This window comes from Epinephelus lanceolatus, chromosome 5 (genome assembly GCF_041903045.1).
Source record: "Epinephelus lanceolatus isolate andai-2023 chromosome 5, ASM4190304v1, whole genome shotgun sequence".
Classification (NCBI taxonomy): Eukaryota; Metazoa; Chordata; class Actinopteri; order Perciformes; family Serranidae; genus Epinephelus; species Epinephelus lanceolatus.
Genome location: NC_135738.1, coordinates 7,859,246 through 7,880,255, shown reverse-complemented (window position 1 = coordinate 7,880,255; position 21,010 = coordinate 7,859,246). Strand labels below are relative to the sequence as shown.

At 41.9% G+C, this 21,010-nt stretch overlaps 2 protein-coding genes across 2 annotated transcripts in view; one reads left to right on the top strand and one right to left on the bottom strand.

Moving 5' to 3' along the window:
- The window catches only part of itga11b (integrin, alpha 11b), a 67,040-nt gene extending 63,748 nt beyond the window's left edge, over nucleotides 1-3,292 (top strand). The window contains exons 29-30 of the mRNA XM_033634543.2: nucleotides 195-308; nucleotides 595-3,292. Of these exons, the coding sequence (XP_033490434.2) occupies nucleotides 195-308; nucleotides 595-675 (195 nt within the window). The 3' untranslated portion in view covers nucleotides 676-3,292. The remainder of the gene's footprint in view (nucleotides 1-194; nucleotides 309-594) is intronic.
- A 2,881-nt stretch (nucleotides 3,293-6,173) lies between these two features.
- On the bottom strand, nucleotides 6,174-16,186 carry fem1b (fem-1 homolog b). Its single transcript, XM_033635463.2, has 2 exons — nucleotides 15,448-16,186; nucleotides 6,174-11,774 (listed from the first exon to the last, which is right to left on the bottom strand). The coding sequence occupies exons 1-2, from the start codon at nucleotides 15,693-15,695 to the stop codon at nucleotides 10,139-10,141; spliced, it is 1,884 nt and encodes a 627-aa protein (XP_033491354.2). The 5' UTR covers nucleotides 15,696-16,186; the 3' UTR covers nucleotides 6,174-10,138.
- Nucleotides 16,187-21,010: the final 4,824 nt, after the last annotated feature.

The window sequence follows — 21,010 nt, the reverse complement described above, 5'->3', positions numbered from 1 at the left end:
CTGAGATCATAAATTATGGATAGAAACAAGGTGTTTGAATAATAAGGTGGGTTTCACCTCCTGATGTTTGTTTTATTTATTTATTTCCTCCCAATCAGATAATTTATTCCAACATATTGAAAGCTCAGAAGGGCAAAGGAGAATAAATTAAATCCAGTCTGTGGTGGATGATGTGAATGTTTTTCTGTGTGCAGATAATCCTGGAGTTGAGGAAGGACGAGGATTACACCGTCCCCGTCTGGATTATACTGGGGAGCTCACTGGGAGGCCTGCTGCTACTGGCCCTACTGGTCCTGGCCCTGTGGAAGGTACACACACACACACACACACACACACACACCCAATAATGGAGTTATGGGGACATACGACTTGATAAGTGCTTCTGCAGTGTTTGACTGTACCTTGTGAGGACACCTCTGACTTGTGAGGACAGTATCCATGTCCTCATAAGTCAGAGGTGTCCTCACAAGGTTGGTGTGAATACCAGTGAAATGTCCTCGTGGTCGCACCGACGCACACACTCAAAGTTTATTCATGTGTCACTTGAAGTGTGCAGATTGATTTCAAACCATGAATGTGTCTGTTCCTGCTCAGCTCGGCTTCTTCAACAGACGGAGGAGACAGGAAGAGGAGGAGCAGCCTGTAGCCAATGGGAAGGCAGCAGAGGAGCTATAATGTGTAGGTGACAACGATGCTGTGTTCGGTCGGTCCTCGTCAACTTGTCAAGACTTATAATACAGATTCTGTTTGTTGTTAACAGAATCACTACATGGAGCCTCTTCCAGACAGTAAGACAGAGAACATGTAGATTTTACCATTAACTGTGGTCTAGCGTGTAATTTCTGGTGGTGAGCACTGGTTTTATGAGTTGTTGAGGATCACCTGAATGCATTAGGAGCCTCCACCTGTCACTCAGGGACCCTGATGCCCCAATCAGCCAATCAGCCAATCAGCCACGCCCCGGAACATATAACCAGGGCTGCGTCCAGTCCTGACAAAACGTAGCAAATGTTTATTTAAACAGAAATGGTGGTGTGTAGGACAACCTGTTGGGTCACACAAGCATTGCAACTATGGCAGCTGAGATGACGGCTTATTCTTTACTATATAATACTTCTTCATAGCATTTTTTCTGAGCGCCAGCGTCCTTTTTCAATTGTTCCCAATGAGGAGAAAGCATATGGTGGCATGCAGAGAAAGAGTGCCGTGCCCAGCATCTTTGTCAGGGTGCTCTGGGTTTTTGTTTGGCCACTCTGAGTGCCTCTAGTCGAAAATCTCTAAACTTTTCAGAAAGGCGCTGGTGTCGTCCTGCACTGTCGCTCCTTTAGCTGCTGTCTATCCCGAGCTGTATGATGTGTCAGTCAGAAACTATCCCAACAAAAGCAGGAAAGCATGTGTGTGTGGGGCAGATCGGCCAGACACTGAATGTTGCAGATGAGTGCTGTAAGACTTCAGTTGTAGCCATTGTTCACATGTCACTGCTGACTGTTAAACACGTCATTCAGTCTGGAAACCCTAGATGGGTGCACACTGTTTTCAGACTGAACATGCCCCGTATTCCACTTAATCAATAGGCTCTGTGAACAGCTTGTAGCACTTTGCCTCCTGTCAGATGCTAAACAAAATATGTCCACTCCTCTAGTTTACTATAAACTCATTTATGAATCAGTAAGTCAGACGACCAGCTTCAGCTCCGGTCAGCAAACAAGCAAACAGCTCACTGGCATCTACCACAAGACAAGAAGCACACAGTATTGTCATGATAATATCAGCAGAGCATGGGTACAGTCACACATGAGCGAGAGCTGGCGAGTGACGATCACCTGCTGAGTGATATTCGTGCTAAATGTGGGCAGTGATGGTTGTATTTGTTAGCTTGTTAGAACTACATCCAATGACAGTCAAGCCACACATACTTCTTTGCTATTAGATGAAGCTGCAAATTCACCAAAGTTTAGTGCGTTTGCTTTGCCACTGGAAGCAGATGTTTCATTTGCCCCTTTGCTCACACTGAATGGAAGTAAATAAGAGACGAATATTCGCCAGTGTTAAGTTTGCTCATGTGTGACCGTGCTTTAATGGTGAGAAGTTTCAGGTTTTAATGGACGCACTGCATTAATATGACTGAATGTACTGGTCAGCTGGTAGCCACACAGCTGATGAAACGAGCCACTGATGAAGCATGAATGAAGCAGGTGGTGCCAGTCAGCTGAGGCAGACGTCAGCACTCTGAACTAACACTGATTTCATATCATTCAAGTCTGAAATAAATCCCCAGTTTACCTGATAATGTACGATACTTATTCTGATCTATAGAAAGGTAGAGAGAAAGACACTACAGCTTCAGTTACTGTGCAATTTTATTCATATTTCACATGTATTTTCGTTCAGTCTCCAAAAATTGAAACTCACCAAACTTTTTATCTTTAAAAAGAAGTATGAATGTGCAGCGTAGCACCATGTAAATGACGATGTTTTGTACAGCACTGATTGTCCATTCTCCAAAATTACCATAGATACGAGTTAGCTTAAAGCTAACCCCGGTGCTTTTATTGCATTTTGATAAATGTACCCAAAAGTTAAAATCATGTGCTGCAGTGAAAAACTGTGAGCAGGTCAAAGTTGAACAAAGACTTGAAAACAAAGAAAGACCTTTTCAACTTCCTTATAAGTTGTTTAATGTGGCACAACCGGAGAAACCCATTCGACCACACGTCACACGATGCCTTATGATGATATCAAAATATTTGAAGATATGCTGAGTTTTCAAATCTCCACGATGAAGCTGGTGAGTTGCAGACAGAGGAGGAGTGATGAAACAAATCATAAAATTAAATCTGCCAGGCTGTAAAAATAAAATTATTTCCAGTTTATTTTATTAACAGACAAAAAATGAAATAAACCCAGCTGATTATATTTAAAAGCGAGAGCCTATGAATAAAAGAAAGAGATGAGACAACACAAGACTACCTAACATGGCTGATTTTACCTTATTCTTTTTTTATACTAATGGAAACTGTAAATGCATCTTATGAACACACCTTGTATATTAAATCCAAATTTATATCTGATGCACTTTTGTTGTATAAAGTCAAACTTGAACTGTTTTTGTAAATAAACACGTGTATGAATTATTAATAAGGATTGTGGCATTAAGTTTGATATGAAGCTGTTGTTTCAGCAGTTTGTACTGATGTGCGATGCCGCTCCGCCTGTGGACGAACTCCGTCCACGCATGTTTGATATGTTTCACTATTTGTGTTAATATTTGAATAAAGACATGTACAAGTTGTGTCTTATGTTGTGCTTCATATACAAACATATTCTCACAGGGAACTTGTCCTCCATCAGTCTGTCTCGTTTACTTTGAGTTTAATTTTTTGCCTAATTAATTCGAGGACACAGAGAAGAGTAGATTTTGTCACTTAAAGATGTGAGCTGAGTGTGTGAGTGGAGAGAAACGGAGGCTGCATAGTAAAGAGCACAGTCTGATTATAATTAGAATTAAATCAAAATCAACTTGAGCTTGAGAGACTCAAGTTAACGAAGTGAATAAAAAACACTTAGACATAAATCTGCCCAGAAAGTTGAAGATGTCCTTTTAAGAGGAACATTTAATCAACACTAAACTCTCCTTGGGATAAATTGTTTCCACACAGTAGTGATACAGATATTTTTCTAACTTAAGAATCAACTGTTGAAGAATGTGCTCATCCTTAGAGAGAAACACAACAGTGATTGAGCTTTTTAAAGCCCTGAACAATTTCACAGGTGTTTTCCATCTCATGTGGCTGATTAGATCTCTGCTCAGGTGGAAGGTATTTGAAGCAAAGCTGGGAATCACGAGGTGATCAAACTGGAAGTTGTTTTATTTGGTCCGGTTTTCTATTTCTGTATTTATCAGCTTTTGCTGGGTATTCATATTTATAAGTTCTTTTCTTCTGCCTGTGATGTGAGCTCGGGCTTTTTGATTGTCTTGGAGTTAGAGTGTGTTATTTTCCAACCTGAGACCTGTGCTACGAACCAAATTTGGAGTTAGCGATGTAACTGCAGGGTTTTCAGTACTAAGAAGCTGGCTCTCTTTTTACTGGGGTAAATATAGAAGTATAGAATCACAGCCTGTTAACACTGACATCTGACCAATCATATCACTGAGGAAAAAAGTATCCGTGGACAAAAGTCTCAGGTAAAAAAGAGGAGCCTCTATGTTGTTACAGGTCAGTAGAATCATTTCATTGTTTCAGGGCTCCATTTCCACTGGTTTTAATACAGAGCTTCTAACAAACACAGAGATCGTTTACAGACTAAACACATGGTTTTATCAGGATTTTAACTTCTGCAAAGTTTATTTTAGTCCGCAGTGACAGTGTTGATATTTTACACTCTGACTCATCACTGCAGCTCAAGATAACATGAGACACCTGTGTGATGAGAACATTACGGTCAGACAGACTTTTCCACTTTTTCCTTCAGCAGCAGAAACAGTCTGGTGTTACTTTAAAGTGTTTATGTGACATATTCAGAGGAGTTTGATCATCATCCAACTAAACAGCAAAAACTGTACTAATGTCACATATAGCTCAGAGATACCTGCACGTAATTTGAGTCTCGGCCGACAGTAAATTGTTGGATAGTATTTTCAATGTTTCTACATCTTCCGTTATAAGATTACAGAACATCGTTTACATCCCATGGCAGTGGCATTTTACTGTCTCACAGTCGCAGACACTGCAGCTTCCTTCATTCATTGTTGTAATGATGTTGCTAGCAACTAACACTTTGCCTCTTTCACATGAACACGCTCATGGCTGGACAGGAAAACCTAGATTTGACTGAACTAGTTGATAACCAGTTTTGTAGTACCTGTTATCCAGACGGCCAATGTTAGGGTTAGTAAAGCCAGATAATGAAAAGATATCCAATGTGAGTTGAACTGGCTTCATAGTACAGACCTCTGGACTCTGTTTTACCATGTTTTTTCTTTCTCAATTATTAATGGGAACAACAACTTTTGAAACTTGTCCAGTAGCTATTGAGAGAGAGCTGCAGCCGACAGCGGCGAAACAGGCTATTGTCGATGTATGTCCACTAAAAGTGCTTGTTTTCTACACTGGAAGGATCACATTGTTATTCTAAATGTCTGACAACAATATGGGAAGGATCCCTACAGAGATAGATCTTTTTGTTTAACCAAAAACAGTCCAGAAATTGCTGTAGTCAAGGCCACCAGACCCCATTTCAATAAAGAGTAATTTTATTCTTTTAAATCACACTTTATTCAAAATTGACAGAAACAAAATAAAACTCACAAGAGCCATCTTGATCCATTTCCCCACTGTTCGAACAATCACCAACTTTGGTTTAGTTGAAATAAACACTTAATTCACACAGCTGGCTCTAAACATGCTGTTTGAATGAGCCGTCAGGACTGACGTGACATTGTGATGTCACAACTTCACTGTATAGACTGTCTGAAACATGGAGCACAAACCCTGAATGGGTTGCTTTGTATTTCCTGTTGGATTGTGAAGTGTATGTGAATGACATCAGCTGACAGAAGGAAAATGTGGACCCCAGTTGCTGCCTAGCAACATAGTAATAAAAGTACTTAAAGTAATAAAAGATGTTCCAAATGGTATTTTAGGCGTTTGTCAAAAATAAGATGAGCAATAATCTTCTGCAGGAAAAACCAATAGGCCGTTAGCTATGATTAGTATTAGCATTATTTACCAGTATTTTTTAGCTGCCATTTAAAGGTGCCATATTGTCAAAAGTCAGATTTCCATTAGAGCTGCACAATGAATCACAATGAATCACAATTTTGGCTTCCCACAATTAAATGAGCGAGATCGACTGCGATACTGACGTTTAAAATGGATGCTCCGCCATTACTAAAATTAATAAAAGATGTTCCAAATGGTATTTTAGCCGCTTGTCAAAATAAAGAGCTGATTCTGTAACAAACAACAATTTTCTGCAGGAAAAACCAATAGATACTTATCACTGAGAGGCTTATGAGTATTTTTAATATTAGCATTATTTACTGGTATTTCTTAGCTGCCATTTAAAGGTCCCATATTTTAAAAAGTCAGACTTCTATTAGGGCTGCACAATGAATTGACTATTAATCACAATCACGAAAACTTGGGTAAATAAACAACAGGACAACAATGTCGAATGCAAACAGAAGACTTTTAATTTGACAGCATTCATTCTGCAGGAAGTCCACCACAGCTGACATCTTTCAAAGTTCCCCCATCCACACGTGGAGAATCTTTGGCTTCACTTCAGCCGCAGTTTAAAAACTCAACAATGTTTCCAGCTCCATCAGGACGTGAACACGCCCCTGCAGTGTTAAATAAAAACTCGGAGTTAAAAATAAAATTAGCATTCTGAATGGCACATACTCATCTCTTCAAAGCCTTAAAACCTCCAGGCAGAAATCCCCTCTGATCTCCTGTAATGCCCCGATCACACGGTTCATAAAAACCCTGAGCTCTGCTGGACAGTTACTGTGAGAGGGACAGATGCTGCGTTTGCATGTTAACGGAAAAGTCTGACATGCAAGACTTTGTTTGTTTCAGTGTTGCATTCACATGCAACATCAAACCCTGACAAAAATACAAAACCAACGTGGGCGTCGTTTGCCTTGCAACTTTTCCTACGCACGATTAGACAATCAGAACACCAGCAACACCAGCTGCTGAGAAACAACCCCAACAGTTAATTCTGCATCTACAGGAAACAGTTTAAATATACGTTAGAAAGTTTAGAGAGTCACATAGTCATGCTGAGTGGTCCTGATGTGTTGTGTGGATGTTTTCCAGACTTTCCCTGCATGTCGATGGAAATGTATCCTCTCACTGAGTCACTGCAGCAGCTTGTTCAACTGATGAACTCACCCTCTGTGGTCGAGCTGCTGCTGTGAAAACCTCAAAAACTAATCGACATGTTCCCTCTGTGGATGTGACTGACTGAGAGCAGAGGTGCACCGCTGTGTTCTGGAGAGAAACAGAAAGCTATCCGTGCACCTCCAGTGATCAGAGCGTCTGTTTGGTGCACAGCTAATGAACCTGCCAAGAAGCAGCATCTTTCCTCCCCGCAGGTTTCCACAGGTACACGCAGGAAAGATCAAGCAAACAGCTTTGATTCTTTTAAACTGCACTGCTCCAGGTTTTAAGCACGATCGGCCGGGTGTTTTAAAGGGCTTTGTAAAGATTAATCAGCCCTCAGACAAGTTTCTAATCCTTCAAAGTCGACCCTGACAAGTGTGGAGTTAACGAGGCTTCTTCACAGAGCAGCAGTCTGCTCACTTTTTCTGTCTCTACAATCACTGAACACTGAGTCTCTGCATCCAAACTGTCCGACACACACACAGGAATAATCCCCAACATGTCTCGTAGATTTTCAAAACATGTTTTACATTTTGTTGTTTGGCAGAAAGAATTTTTGGATCAGCATCGCCTGAACACCATCTCACAGAAACAAAAAATGCACCGACTGAATATTCAAATGAGTCCACGTTACTGTCTGTTCTTGTGCTTCTCATGTGTAAAGGGCTGTATAGCAACACTTTGTGCTGCACTGACGAGACTCCTCTAACCATCTGGATGAAACAATACTTTGTGTGCGGCAACATAAAAAGATTTTGAACATGTTTCTCAGTTTGCATGCAGCTGGAAATGATACTGTTTTTTGTGCACGTCTAGTCAACTTTAGAGAAAGACCCTGGTGTCTCAAGCACCCTGCCTGGCTTTATGGACACTCGACCTAACTCTAGTTTTGTTTCACATCGTACAAATGTCTCATTTCCAGCTGCCGTATTTGTTTGCGTCAGGAAACAGCTGCGAAATTTGTTAAAAATCTTTTTTTATTATGCTGCAAATAAAATGTGTATTTCTTTCTGAGCTTTACAAAGTTCAGCAATTAGAAATATTTTGAAAAATCAGATGGTTAGCTCTGGAGATACATGAGGCACAAACAGCAGGAACACCACGGCAAAAATGGAGAGAGGATATGACATTAAAAAAGTCCATGTCCAACATGAACTGAAGCAGATTCACGCTGAACCTAAAGAAATCCAAAGGGGACATGTGGACATGGCAGCAGCAGCATGATGTGCCAACAAATTAATAAATAATCAATGTAAAGTCTCAAGTTCTTAATGCTCCAAAAGACCAATTCACAGAAATTATGGAACGTCTAATTTTCACCTCCTGCACCAGCAAATCAACATTTTGCGATCAGAGCTGATATCTGAACATTTAAATATCTCCTGTTTTGTCCCTAAGTCAAAACAACCAAGACAGCGAAGGTGACATCAAGCTTGAGTTGACTTTTTATTTAAAAAACTTAAAAGAAATTTATGTGGGGGTTTCTTCCCTCCTGGAAAACATTCACTGTTTCTGCGCCTGCGTCCTCTGATACAGTTTTCAAAATAAAAGCTCATGTACCAGGCTCTATAAGGTTTGAATCAAGACGGCACCATGTTCAGGGAATATTTGGTTTGTATTGTTAACCACTTCTTAACCAAGAAGTACACTACATGACCAAAAGTATGTGGACACCCTGACTTAACACACTATAACAGCCTCCAAAACCGTGTCTCTCCAAGAAATCCAGAGTGAGCATTCAAATCAATCGGCAGACAAGATGTTGGCATTTCTGCAAAACCACGACGGTGTGGTTCACGTGTAGTTATGTTTAGGCACAGACACCACTTGATTAATGTTAGGAAAAGATCATGTCTGGGCTTGGGAAAAAAGGTTTTGGAGGCACAATCACAGCTGGAGAAGCTGTCAGTATCATGGTAAAACACACACACTTTTCAATTATCCCCGGTGGAAAACTACCTCAATACTACCTCAATTTATAAATGCTGATATGATACAAATGTGGTCTGCAGAAACGTACAACGCCAACATTTTCTTTTAGCAGCTGAGCTGGACGATGCATTTTTCAATCTTCTAATCAATTTAAGTTTAAGACCTCTACGAAGAATTTCCTCAAACCACGAGGGAACAGCTGTGCACTGTTGTGGTGCAACAGAAAAGGGACAAAACCAAATTGATTTCTTACAGCTGGAAGAACATTATTGTCTAATACAGGTTTCCAACTGCTAAATAAATAAAATCTAAATAAATAAAGTCACAAGATGACTAACAGTATGTCAAAACACTCTAAATTATATGTCTTTCTGACAATTCTCTAATAATCACCTCTATGGTGAAATATTAGATAGTTTTTACAATGTTGGGCCTTTAAAAATGATTAAAATTAAACAGTTTAAGAGGAAAAGTGTCACTTTATAGAAGTCAAAAAGGGACCAGTGGTCTGATTATCATCTTGTGCTGTAGCTTTAGATTTCCCTTCATTAGAGCTGATACACAGAAGCATGTGGACGGGGGTGTCCGTATACTTTTGGCCATACAGTGCAGTTTTAGTGAAACAGGCCAGGAGAAAAACGATTTTCACAAATAACAGGTTACCAGCAAACCATTTATTAAAACATTATGAACTAAAAGCCTGATTGTTAGTAGATATTCTGCCCAGCAGTCAGATCATGTGACTTCATTCTGTCTCGTCACCGGCTCATCGCTGTTGTTCCAGTAAAAACTGAACCCACTGAAAACTAATTCATCATAAAACATAATCATGTGTGAGGCCTCATCTGTGGGGTGAATGCATGTAAAGCAGGTGAGGTCGGTCGTCTCTACACACACTCGTTCATTCATTCGGTCTCTGATCATCTCCCCGTCACACTCGCTCATTCACACAGACTGCAGAATCACAGTAACATGGTTTACATGGCGGCTCCCCGGCATGGAAATAAGGCAAAACAAGAAGCAGCGTGGTGATGTGCCTGCTGTCCTCTCTCTGCTCTCGCAGCACAAACATGCTTCCTCTGATGTCTCACGGTGAACAGACAGACAGACAGACAGACAGACTGCCATCTATGGCTGCTGGTACTTTGCAATTAATACTTAAAATAGAAAAAAAAAAAAAAACCCACTTTTTTTTTTATAAAAATGCTCAAAAACGTTTAGTACTGAACCATCACCCTCAGCACTGTTTGGATTTATTAGAAAATGATAAGAAATTCTTTAAAAAGAACAAAGTCTGTCCTCTCAGGTCCGTCTCAGTGGAACTCTACAAACTCCTCCAGTGTTTTGGGGATCTGGTTGCGGTAGGTGATCTGGTGCTGCCGGACGGCGCGCGCCGCCAGGCACTTGAGGCTCATCTTCATCTGCGTCTTCAGCAGGATCTCCGACACGCCGGTGGTGCTCTTGTCCAGTGGAGTCTTCTTCTGCTTGTTGGTCATGTCCGTGTGGGCGCCGGCCTCCACCAGGTTGATGATGATGGCGTGCAGTGTGAGAAAGTCGCTGATGGGCCGGTTGTACTGGACGATGACGTGCAGCGGGGTGTTGCCCTCGTTGTCGACGGCGTTGACCTGCGCGCCACAGTCCAACAGTAGCTTGGTGACCTGGGCGCTGGGGAAGCTGCAGACATCGTTGGTGTGGAAGTCGTCCACCGGCGTGCTGGAGCTGATGGCCAGGTGGAGCAGAGAGGCGCCATCACGGGACCGCGGGTCCAGCTGGATCAGGTCATAGATGTGCTTGTTGATGCGAGCGCGCTCCTCGTCGCTGCAGGTGGTCTTGGTTGAGATGCAGGCCAGGTAAAGAAAAGTAAAAACATTTGACTCGTAATTGTCCATGGCTTGCGGCAGCTCAGATTCGACAGCCGACTCCACTCGAGCCATGCTTCGCTGGATCTCCAACACGCTGCAGCTCAACACCTGCTCGACTGCGGTGGCCAACACCTGCTCCTTCAGGTGGACCATCTGAGAGAACACCTGGGCGAAGCGCAGCAGGTCCTTGTGCGTGTTCCGGTTGCCTTTCTGCCGCAGACGGAGCGCATGAAGCCACAATTTGATGCACTGTTCAAACTCCATGTTATCAGCATAGACGGCACCACGATAGATGATCGGGTGTGAAACATCAATATTGTCCGAGCCCAGGACACGCTCCCGGATCATCAGCCCCTCCATGTGCAGAGCGTCCCGGTCCACCTGGATGGCCTCCAGGTCTCTAAGCGTCCGGGACTCAGTACGCCCCCCGTAAGCCTCAATGGCTGGCAGCAGCTCCTTGGTGATGATGTTCTCTGGGTCGCGGTAGCGCTCCATCATGGCCATGTGCAGGTAGTGGTACGTCCTCTGGATGTCATAGTTCTCCCGGTCGTTGGCGAACGAGGCGCCTAGTAGCTCCAGGGCCTCGATGCGGCTGTGTGGGTCACAGTCAGCATGCGCCAGCAGCAGCTCCACCACATCTGCTTTGCAGCTCTCTGCAGCGACTTTCAGCGGCGTCATGCCGTGTCCGTTCACCACCATGCCTGCCTTACAGCGCACCAGCTCTTTGACAATCTCCAGATGTCCCGCCTCTGCTGCAAAGTGCAAGGCAGTGGCCCCGCAGTGGGCCTTGGCGTTGGGGTCCGCCCCCTGCTCCAGCAGGAACTTCACAACGTCCGTGTGGCCCTTATAGGCGGCGATCATCAGACAGGTGTTGTTGTACTTGTTAGTGATCCTAATGTCGGCGTTGTGTTCCACCAGGTAGCGGACAATGTCCAGTCGCCCGTCGAAACAGGCGGCCCGCAGGGGCGTGGAGTTGGTGATGGTGGTGTGGTTAACGTTGGCATGGTGACTCAACAGAAGGCGCACCACCTCAAAGTGCCCCGCTCCAGCTGCACACCACAGCGCTGTGGCCCCGTCGATGACGTAGCTGCAGGACAGACAGAAGACACTCAGCTGTTACCAGTTTCACCTTAAATATTCAGGGTCTGGTTGTCAGGTGCAGAGGGCCCTGAGCTCAGTCACAAACCTATTCTGTTTTGACCTCGACACATTAACTACTTTAAAAAAATCCATTTAATCTTTAACGCTGGATAAAAAAACAAGTATTATCTTTATTATCACAGAGCTTCCTGCAGGTCGACGCTGCTCAGCTCAGAACTCAAACACTTGGGAAAAAACAAAACTGTATCACAAGCTGACGTCTGATTAGGAAGAACTTGAATATACTATACAAACAGAGTTTTGGATCAGTTCACAACAACTGAAAGTAGAAGATAAACACAAAGACATTTCACATTTCACTGGTGAACCACCCAAATAACTTTTAAATTTGAAAAAAAAAAAGAAAAAAAGAAAAAGCTGTGTCATCACTACACCAGTCACACCAAGATTTACTTGGAAAACTGTGTCAAGACGTCTGCTGTGACATCACTGCGTGGGTGTGGTCATCTGGACAAACAGGCTGAAGCTTTCAGCTCTCAGTGAGCAGAGCAAGAGCAGGTTTCTGTGGTGGGCTGAGATTACCAAGTTTCAGTGCTGACAGCTGAAACTTTAAGGAATATAAATGTTTCCTCAGAAATCAAATGAGTGTGTTTATGATGACTTATCAAGGCAATTAAGCTAATGTAAGTTATAGGGTTGCAACAGTATGACATTGTCACTGTACGATAACCGTTTCAGAACATGTCACGGTTTCATGGTATGGCAGAATTTTTATTATCATCAGTCAGAATGACCCTTAAAAAGGATAAAATGGTAGGGTTACTGTTGGTTGAACAAAGATTTTATTACTGCAGTTCAAACTAAAAACCATTTTGTTAATGGAAGTATGTGTAAAAAGACTTCCCTTAGAAAATAACTAAAATAAAGAGGAGATTCAACATCAACATCTGCTTATCCCTAGATAGTAAATGTACATGGTATGATAGCCGTGAACTTTTCTACCATGGTATATATCTTGAAAGCGGTACATTGCTTCAACCCTAGCTATCTTACTTCAGTGAAAGACAGAAACTTTGATTGGTGTACGATTGTATTTTTCTGTTTAATAAGGAAAATATGCTATAACAGTGTTCTCAAGCTAGTGACTGCGACACACTTTACGGCCCCACTGATGTTTGTTGTCAGTATGACATCTAACAATAATCGCCATTTTCTTTGGGACTAGTCAAATGATTACAGCAAACAATTCAATGTCCTTTCTACTCATTTTGTTTCTGTGGTTTTCTGACAAACACTTTTTGCATTTCACAGAAGAAACCAGAAGGTCTCAAATGTTAAATGTTGCTGAAAAACAAGAAATTAAGATTTTACTCAGGCACTGTTTGATCAAATTTGGTCAGTACCAAAGAAGTAGAAAGATCTGGTATTCAGCCCTAATCTGTACTTTTGAGGATGCCTATTGATCAGTGTCACTCTTTTGAGAAACAATATCCGTTAGTCTGGATGATCCGAAGAACATACTGTCAGCAGCGTCTGGAAGACAGTGTTTTTTTACTGAAACCTGTTCACAGTGAGCTCTGTGGATGAAGATCATTTTGAGTACTTGAGAACAATTTTGAGGCTCTTGTACTCTGAGTGTTTCCATTTTGCTATTTCATAGTGCTACTTGAAGACAAATACAATATTTTGTACTCCACTACACATTCACATTCACTTGGTACCTTCAGTTACTTTGCATATTCAGACTATACTAATATTACATCCTAACTTAATTACGGACTATATTCTGTATTACCAGGTTAAATTAAGACATAATTGATCCCTTGATAACATTCAGAAACTACATGACAGTATAATGAGTAAAAAAAACTAATCAAGTGAACACATTAATCAGGGCTCAACAATAAGGATTGCCCGATTGCCCGGGGCAAGTAAAACTCACGGTCGGGCATGTAAACTAACAACTCACTTGCCCGATCGGGCAAGTTGCTAAAAATAGTAAAAGTTAATAACTAATTGATAAAATAAATGTATTTTCTCTGCCTGAAGTCACAGGCACAGCTGTGTAACAATGTCCTGCCCACAGCCCCCATTGATATTATTTTGCACGACAGACGCTTCACATAATAACATAACAATATACTATTTATGGTGTTATGCCATCGTGTCATTTCTGTCTCTACATGGTCACACGTTAACAATTCTCCTCTGCTCTCTGTATCGCGCACGGCGGAGTTCTGCCACACACACAGGTGATCACGCTAGAGCGGCTCGGGCCGCATTTTCCTGACCAAACCTGAATGGACAGTGTGTAAATAACCAACAGACTGCTGTTACACACAGACAAACACGCTGCTCATGAGCTTGTGTTGCGTTCAGGTGTTGTCACGTAAATAACAACTTCCAACACTTAAATAGGTCATAGCACAAAACAGCAGCATGTCAAGTGACTTTTTACTTTATTATATTCAATAAAACTGTATGTTCCTAAATCTTGAGACACCTCATATGTAAGCTAGACAGACATTTCACCTGCTCATTACTGTGCACACATGTACTGTATGTACTTAGTCCTAAAGAGCCCTTCTGGTGCCAGTAGATAGGCCTACATAGAAACATCGCAGCAGGCTGTGCTTTGCAAGCATACAAAAAAGTTTCACGCATGTGAAAATTATTTTTCATGCGTGTGCTTCACCTCCGCTGCTACAACTCCATCCTAGGGGAAACACTGCTGTGTGCATTTTGTGCAACAGGTGGTAGTCTACTGGTAGAGTAGAGAGAGAGCTAAGTAGCGTTGAAGTAGAGTAGAGCAGGGCACAGAGATGGAAGCAAAATATATTAAACCCGGTGTTAATACAGCAGAACTGGAGAGAGGGGTGAAAAATAAATAGAGGTGGGCATGGCTCAAGTAGGGCGCAAAATTATAGACGGAGAACGATTGACAAATTTTTCACTTTAAGCCCTGACACTGTCATATTTGTGTAGGAATTAAGCTACAATACATGACATATGTTGTTTTAATTAATAAATACAGTGTAAATAAAGATTACATAACATAAAAAAACGCAATCTTTGTTATTTGATAGCCGCTTACATTAAACAATTTTTATAGGGCTCTGACCAACTTGCCCAACCGGGCAAGTGGAAAAAAAACCTTAGCGTTGAACCCTGCATTAATGCATCAATCAATAATTATAATTCAGCTATATATATAGTATATTTTGATGCAGCTAGTTTTCTTTAGACAATTTACTCAAGTTTTTAATCTTAAAAAAGTATCCCCACCATCTTGTCCCAACACAACAGACAAATAAATAAAACAAAATAAAAATAGAAACCTAAATGAGTGATGGGTACACAAGGGGACATTTTAAGAAACAGAGTAAACAGGATATGCGGAACATTACAGATAATAGAGAATACTGGGGAGAGAAAAAGTAACATAGAAACTGTAGTCACACAACACACACTATACCTGATAGCTGCTGTCACTACCTGTGTACCTGAATACAGGGAGTATTTCTACACTTTGGTAATATTACTTTTACTTAAGTAGACGATTTGAGTATCTCTTCCCCCACTGTAGGTGTGAAAACAACAGGTGAAGTTAACCTTTAACTCTGCCAATGTAGAGAAAAGGTGAACATGGCAGCTCTTACCCGTCAAACCGAACCGTGCCAGTCTGTTCGGTGTCCACTCGGTAATGGTCCACGAGCAACCGGACAACTTTGTCGTGTCCGTTCCGTGCTGCGATGATCAGAGGAGTGGACCTCTGCCCGGCGACCTGGGTCACATAGCTCAGCAGATACCGGGTCTCTGCCTCGGAGTGGTTGTGCAGCAGCGCGGCCAGGGTCAAGACTCGGCCCTCGCTGGCTGCCTTGTACACGTAGCTGGCCAGAGACTCCATCTGAGCCCGACAGGTAGCCAGGACCCCCGCTTTCTTCTTCGCAACAGGCGCCCGCAATGTCCACTCGTCCAAAGCGAGCCGCCTCCCATTAAAATGTTGAAACCAGCCCAAGTGCACACATGAAAAATGTATCTTCTCCGTTATGGCCACAAGGGAAACGTTACGGATCCCGGCTGGTGGAGTTGTACCAGGTAAGTGTCCGATACTGAGCGTCCAGCTCCCGGGTTTCTGTTTCCGAGTATCAGGCGTCAGCTGAGTGAGCTAGCCGGTTAACGCTAGCTAACATGCTAACGTTAGCGAGCTGGTCAACGAACCGCCGCTTTTTTAGCTCCGGTGTTGATTCAGTTTCTCTGGTACCTCCTTATCCGGTATTAAAAAAAACAATCTCCTGGTGATATTTTAATTTAAAAGCCGACAACGCGTCAAATAGTTCAAACACTGACACAAGCACTTTCACCTTCTGCTACCTAGTCACTCGCCGGAAGTTGCGGTTCAACGTAAAAATACCTCCGACTGGAACTTTCTCCAGTTGATATATGGTCCACCCCGCAGACTTCCTCCTGAAAAATAAGAAGAAACGAAACAGCTTATTCCACAATGTCAGTAACAAAGTAATAAATACATATATATTGACAATCTTTAAACAGCATAAAAAGAAAGAATAAAAACATTGTTATATTGTAAAACCAGTTAAAGGAATCATTTTAAAAGATGTTTTGAAAAGAGAATGTGAAAGATAATCAGCCTGTTGACAGTCGAGAAAAGGACGACAGGAGAAATTTGAACTTAAGTTAAAAGGACTGAATCCTGTGTTCAGCTTGAATTTATGAAAGATAAATAAATGAATAAATAAATAAATAAATAAAAACCATCAAAGATTATATTGACATTTATTGTACATTGTGTGTGTTGTCTGTTTTGTTTCTGATCTGTTCTCATGTCCACCACATTTTCTGACTTCATAATATTTTCTATCTCGTCTGCAGATCATTATCTCATAACAATACAATTACTCATGACAAAACAATTATTCATGATATTAACTGTCATTCATATTAATGATTTTTGCTATTCATAAATGAAGAACTACAAAGATAAAACAGCACACCACAAAGATGCTGTACAGCGTGTAACTTAATGTAACTTGTAGTATACTTTGGATTTCCTCTCTTGCAGGAAAGTCCTGATCGCCTTCACTTACATTCACATCTGACTTGCTGTAGATTTAAAATCTGTAAGTGAAAATCTCTCAGTTAAATGATTCATTTGGATTTGTGGTGAAGAGTTTCATATGTAGTGAAACCTGTTTGTTCAAAGGAGGTCTTATGAAAGGCTGCCTTATAATGTCCCATATCTGCACTCTGAGGAGGAGCTGCTTGAGATGATTTCCCAAATAACTTAAATGTGAAAAATGCATGGGATGCATAACACTATATGCAACCTTGCTGATGAGTCTAACTTTAGTGTACTTCAAAAAATGAAAAACTTGTTGACAGTTTTAAAACTAGCCTGCACATGAGGAAATAGTTACACAGACACGTACAGTATATAAATAACTCCAGACAGTTTGGATTGTGCCCAGAAAAATGAAAATTTGAATATCTACATCAACTCCAAGACAACTGGACAGACTCCATCTGGGTCATAGGTGAAAATGGCCGAAAGATCCCAAACACCCACTCAGCTGAATTTGTGATATTATATTGTTGACAACAAATTTTGGATTTACAAAAATCAACAAATAGGAACTAAAGCATTGAACTCAGTACAGCCTCACAGAACTTTTACGACTGCATACTCTGTTTTTCTTCCAAGGCAGCCTGTTTGTGGACCTTAGCATTGAAGTATTTTGTTAAAGAGATGTGATCACTGCAGCTGACCTGAGCTGGTCTGAAAATGCTGCTGTTTCAACTACTACTGGAGTTTGAACTTGGGCTTGCCAAGTTCAAACTCTTTGTTTACTCGCAGTATTAAACAGATTAATCCCCTCTAAGTATGGATGGCAGATATCATGAATCTCCATTGTTAATGAGAGCCTTTTGTTTAGTCCAAAATGCCTGTAACTAATCTCTGTGGCTGCACACAGACATTGTATTGACGACCCAGTGGAGTGTCGCCTCTTGTCATTGTAACATCTTTGGTGTGAGGAGCCCATTGTCTTTGTAGAGATTTGTTTTTTTTTTTCTGTTAAGCATTTGCTTTATGATGAAAACTCCCTAAAAATGGCATGCACTTCAGAGCCAAGCAGCAACCTCCAGGGTTGAAACATGAAGCCAACACTGAAGTTCCAAAAACTGCAGTTCCTGTAACGGCCACTTGAGGCTGGCTCCAAAACAGATGTCGTGTCTCAAATCACATACTTCTGTTAGTACACTTCCATGTAGTATACTATGTGCACTATGTACTCATTGGCATAGTGCGCAAATTTCAACAGGGTAGTGTTGTCTCAAACCGAACACTGCTGTTGTGCACTCACCGGAAATGACGACTGCACATTAGCTAGTTGACAAACTAGCATTAGCATTCACGTTATCATTTGCGGTACCAAATCATTACAGACTGCTAAATTGACCAAATAAACATACTGCTGGCTTATACCCCACAACAGTAAAGTGGTGCTTAGTGCAAAGAACATATTTACTTGTACAATGCAGCGATGTTCACGGTTGCTCAGTCCTCGGCCGCTATTTCCAGTTTGAAAAGTGGTCCCTCTTCCGCTAAGATGGCGACCATTGAGGGCGAGAAGTTTCCATAGTTCCACACTCAACTTCTTGACCGTTTTGAGTGCATCATCCGGGTACTCATAGTGCACTGCATTGTTCCATACTTCTCAGTCTGATTGCACTTATGCACTCAAAATATTAGGTGCATGTACAGAAGTATGCGATTTGAGACACAGCAAGAGTCACTCCCCACAGACCCCCATGTTACAATGCTCAACTTTACAGCAGATATAATCATGTTTACAGCCTGGTACAAAAACAGTTTTGGTCTCTAAAGCTAATTTCAATGTACATAACAACTGTACGGGGGTGAATTTTTATATATCTCACCTGTTTACATTTAATTAAGGCTTAAAGTTATGCATTTAGTCACTTTAGAGATATGGAACTTTATAAAACTCCCCCGGAGGATTTAACTGATCCAGCTCACAGTTTGGCAGCAGAATCTCAAGACCTTCATGATGCCTAATTGCAAGGCTTCCTGTTTGTGTGGAAGGGTGTGCCCAACTTTGCATTTCACAATCTTTCCCAAATACACACGCCTACCAGTCCAGGCGTGATGACTATACATGCCATATTGACTAAGAGTCATAGCGCCACCTATTGACAACAGGAAGTCAGCTTATGTGACAAATCCAATTTACATGAACTTAGTTAGTAGAAACAGGATGTGGTATAAAATTTGCAATAAGTCAAATCAGCAGCGCTCATTCCAAGCAGGAAATGCCATCTAAGTCCTGCGTGCAGTGTCTAAAATGCAAAAGCCACACTGACAGGTGTCCCGCCAGTATCCCCGAGGTGCAGGGTATGAGAGTGAATCTATTGCTGCTAACAGCTTTGATGCATTTTTGTGACTCTGCACCAGCCTAATGTTCTATTCCATATATTATTTGAGTTGCAAAGGAAGATTACTTACCTACTGGTGAGTTCATATTTTCAAAATTACTTTGACCTTGAGTGTTAAAAGTAACTGTGTGGCCTCTTAAATACTTTTCTTACCATAGCTGATGTATGTTAACTGTCTTCATTCAGCTCCACTTTTCTTTCAGTCACATTTTGAGGTATTCATGATCTGCGCAGTGAACTGTGTTCATCTGAAAACAGATTAATGCTGTCTAATGAAAAATTGGGTGGAGGTTTATACAGATTACAGGCTTATGTGCTGGCAGATCAACCTGCAGTTTAACTCAGAGGCTGCTGTATTTGATCAACAAACGATTTGTTCCGTACGAGGCTTTGTTTCAGTTCAAGGGCAGTTGTGAGGAGCCGTGTGAAGCTTCAGCACCGACAAGAGAAGAGAGAAGTCAAGAGATGAAACAATGAGGAAGAAAAGTCAAGGAAGCAGCGCTGAGGAAGATTTACATGTGAAAGCTACTCACCTTAAATGACGGAAGAGTTTTGGAGCTGACAGCATCAGGATTATCACGACTGCTGACCTAACTATCTCTGACTGAGACTTAACAACAATATCACAGGCCTGATAACATACAGTGTATAACTGAGGAGGCCTGCGTCAGTTTGATGAGCTGTATTTTAATATAAAAGACATAGTTTTAGAATAACAAACAGATGGTGAGCTGGAAAAGAGAGATGCAGCCATCCAACCGGAAGAGACAGAACTCCGCTCTGCATGCAGCAACTCTCTTGTGCAGGTTTGTAAAATTAATTTTTTATAATTAGTTCTGCCTTTGGATGTTTTCACATATCGTCCTTTTGAAACAAACCAAACTCAGTCCTCAGAAAGTGCACCAAAAAGTAAACCAACAGAAAAGGGACTCAGTTCTCTTTGTGGTCAACTTCAGCTCTGATGAGGCCTCAAACCTCCTTCTGTTCACACTATAGCCTATAGATGATATTAATGATGTAGGTTTGGTTTTACTTTGACGTGGCACTGTAGTGCAGTTATGAAGACTCTCACCTTCAGATGAACTTAAATTTGGAGTAAAACCTCTGTGCTGTAAACAGTTGCTGTTTGATGTATTCTGCATTCCACATCTGGAGACGTGCAGTATCTTCCATGGACCGTTCTAGCAAACACCTCTTGGTGCAACTCAGACACATCTTCGGTGATGTTTCCTGGGGTCATTGGGTATTTCGGGTCTTTCAACATCATACACTCTCGCCCAGGCGACCCAGTCGGGGTTGATCAAGCCCTGGCTTGTGTCTAAGTGGCTTTAGTTGTCCATGGATCCCCCGCTTGATCCACAGCCATCTTGACATCTTTTCTGCAGCATCAGTGATGTTCTTGATGGCTCTCCTTGTATGCAGTCCCTTCACTCCCAGCATCTTGAGTACCCTAATGAGAGACTGGCCGACGAATCCTCTGCGTCCAACCTCGATAGGGTTGCATTGGGTCCGCCATCCCCTGCTTCAGTACTCGTCTGCCAGCTCCTCATATTTGGCCCTCTTCTTTTCAAAGGCCTCCTCCATCTGGTCTTCCCAGGGAACAGTCAACTCCAGCAGGACCACTTATCTTGATGTTTCTGACACCAGCACCATATCTGGCCTGAGTGTGGTCTCTGCGATGTTCTCTGGGAATTTAAGCTGTCTCCCCAGGTCGACCGAACTACTCCTCGTCTTGCGTCCTTGCAA

Excerpts from the sequence above, each read along its gene's own strand:
- fem1b (XM_033635463.2), bottom strand. The coding sequence starts at position 15,695 with ATGGAGTCTCTGGCCAGCTACGTGTACAAGGCAGCCAGCGAGGGCCGA. Across the intron at positions 11,775-15,447 it reads GGCACGGTTCGGTTTGACGG|CTACGTCATCGACGGGGCCA; the intron begins GTAAGAGCTGCC and ends TCTGTCCTGCAG.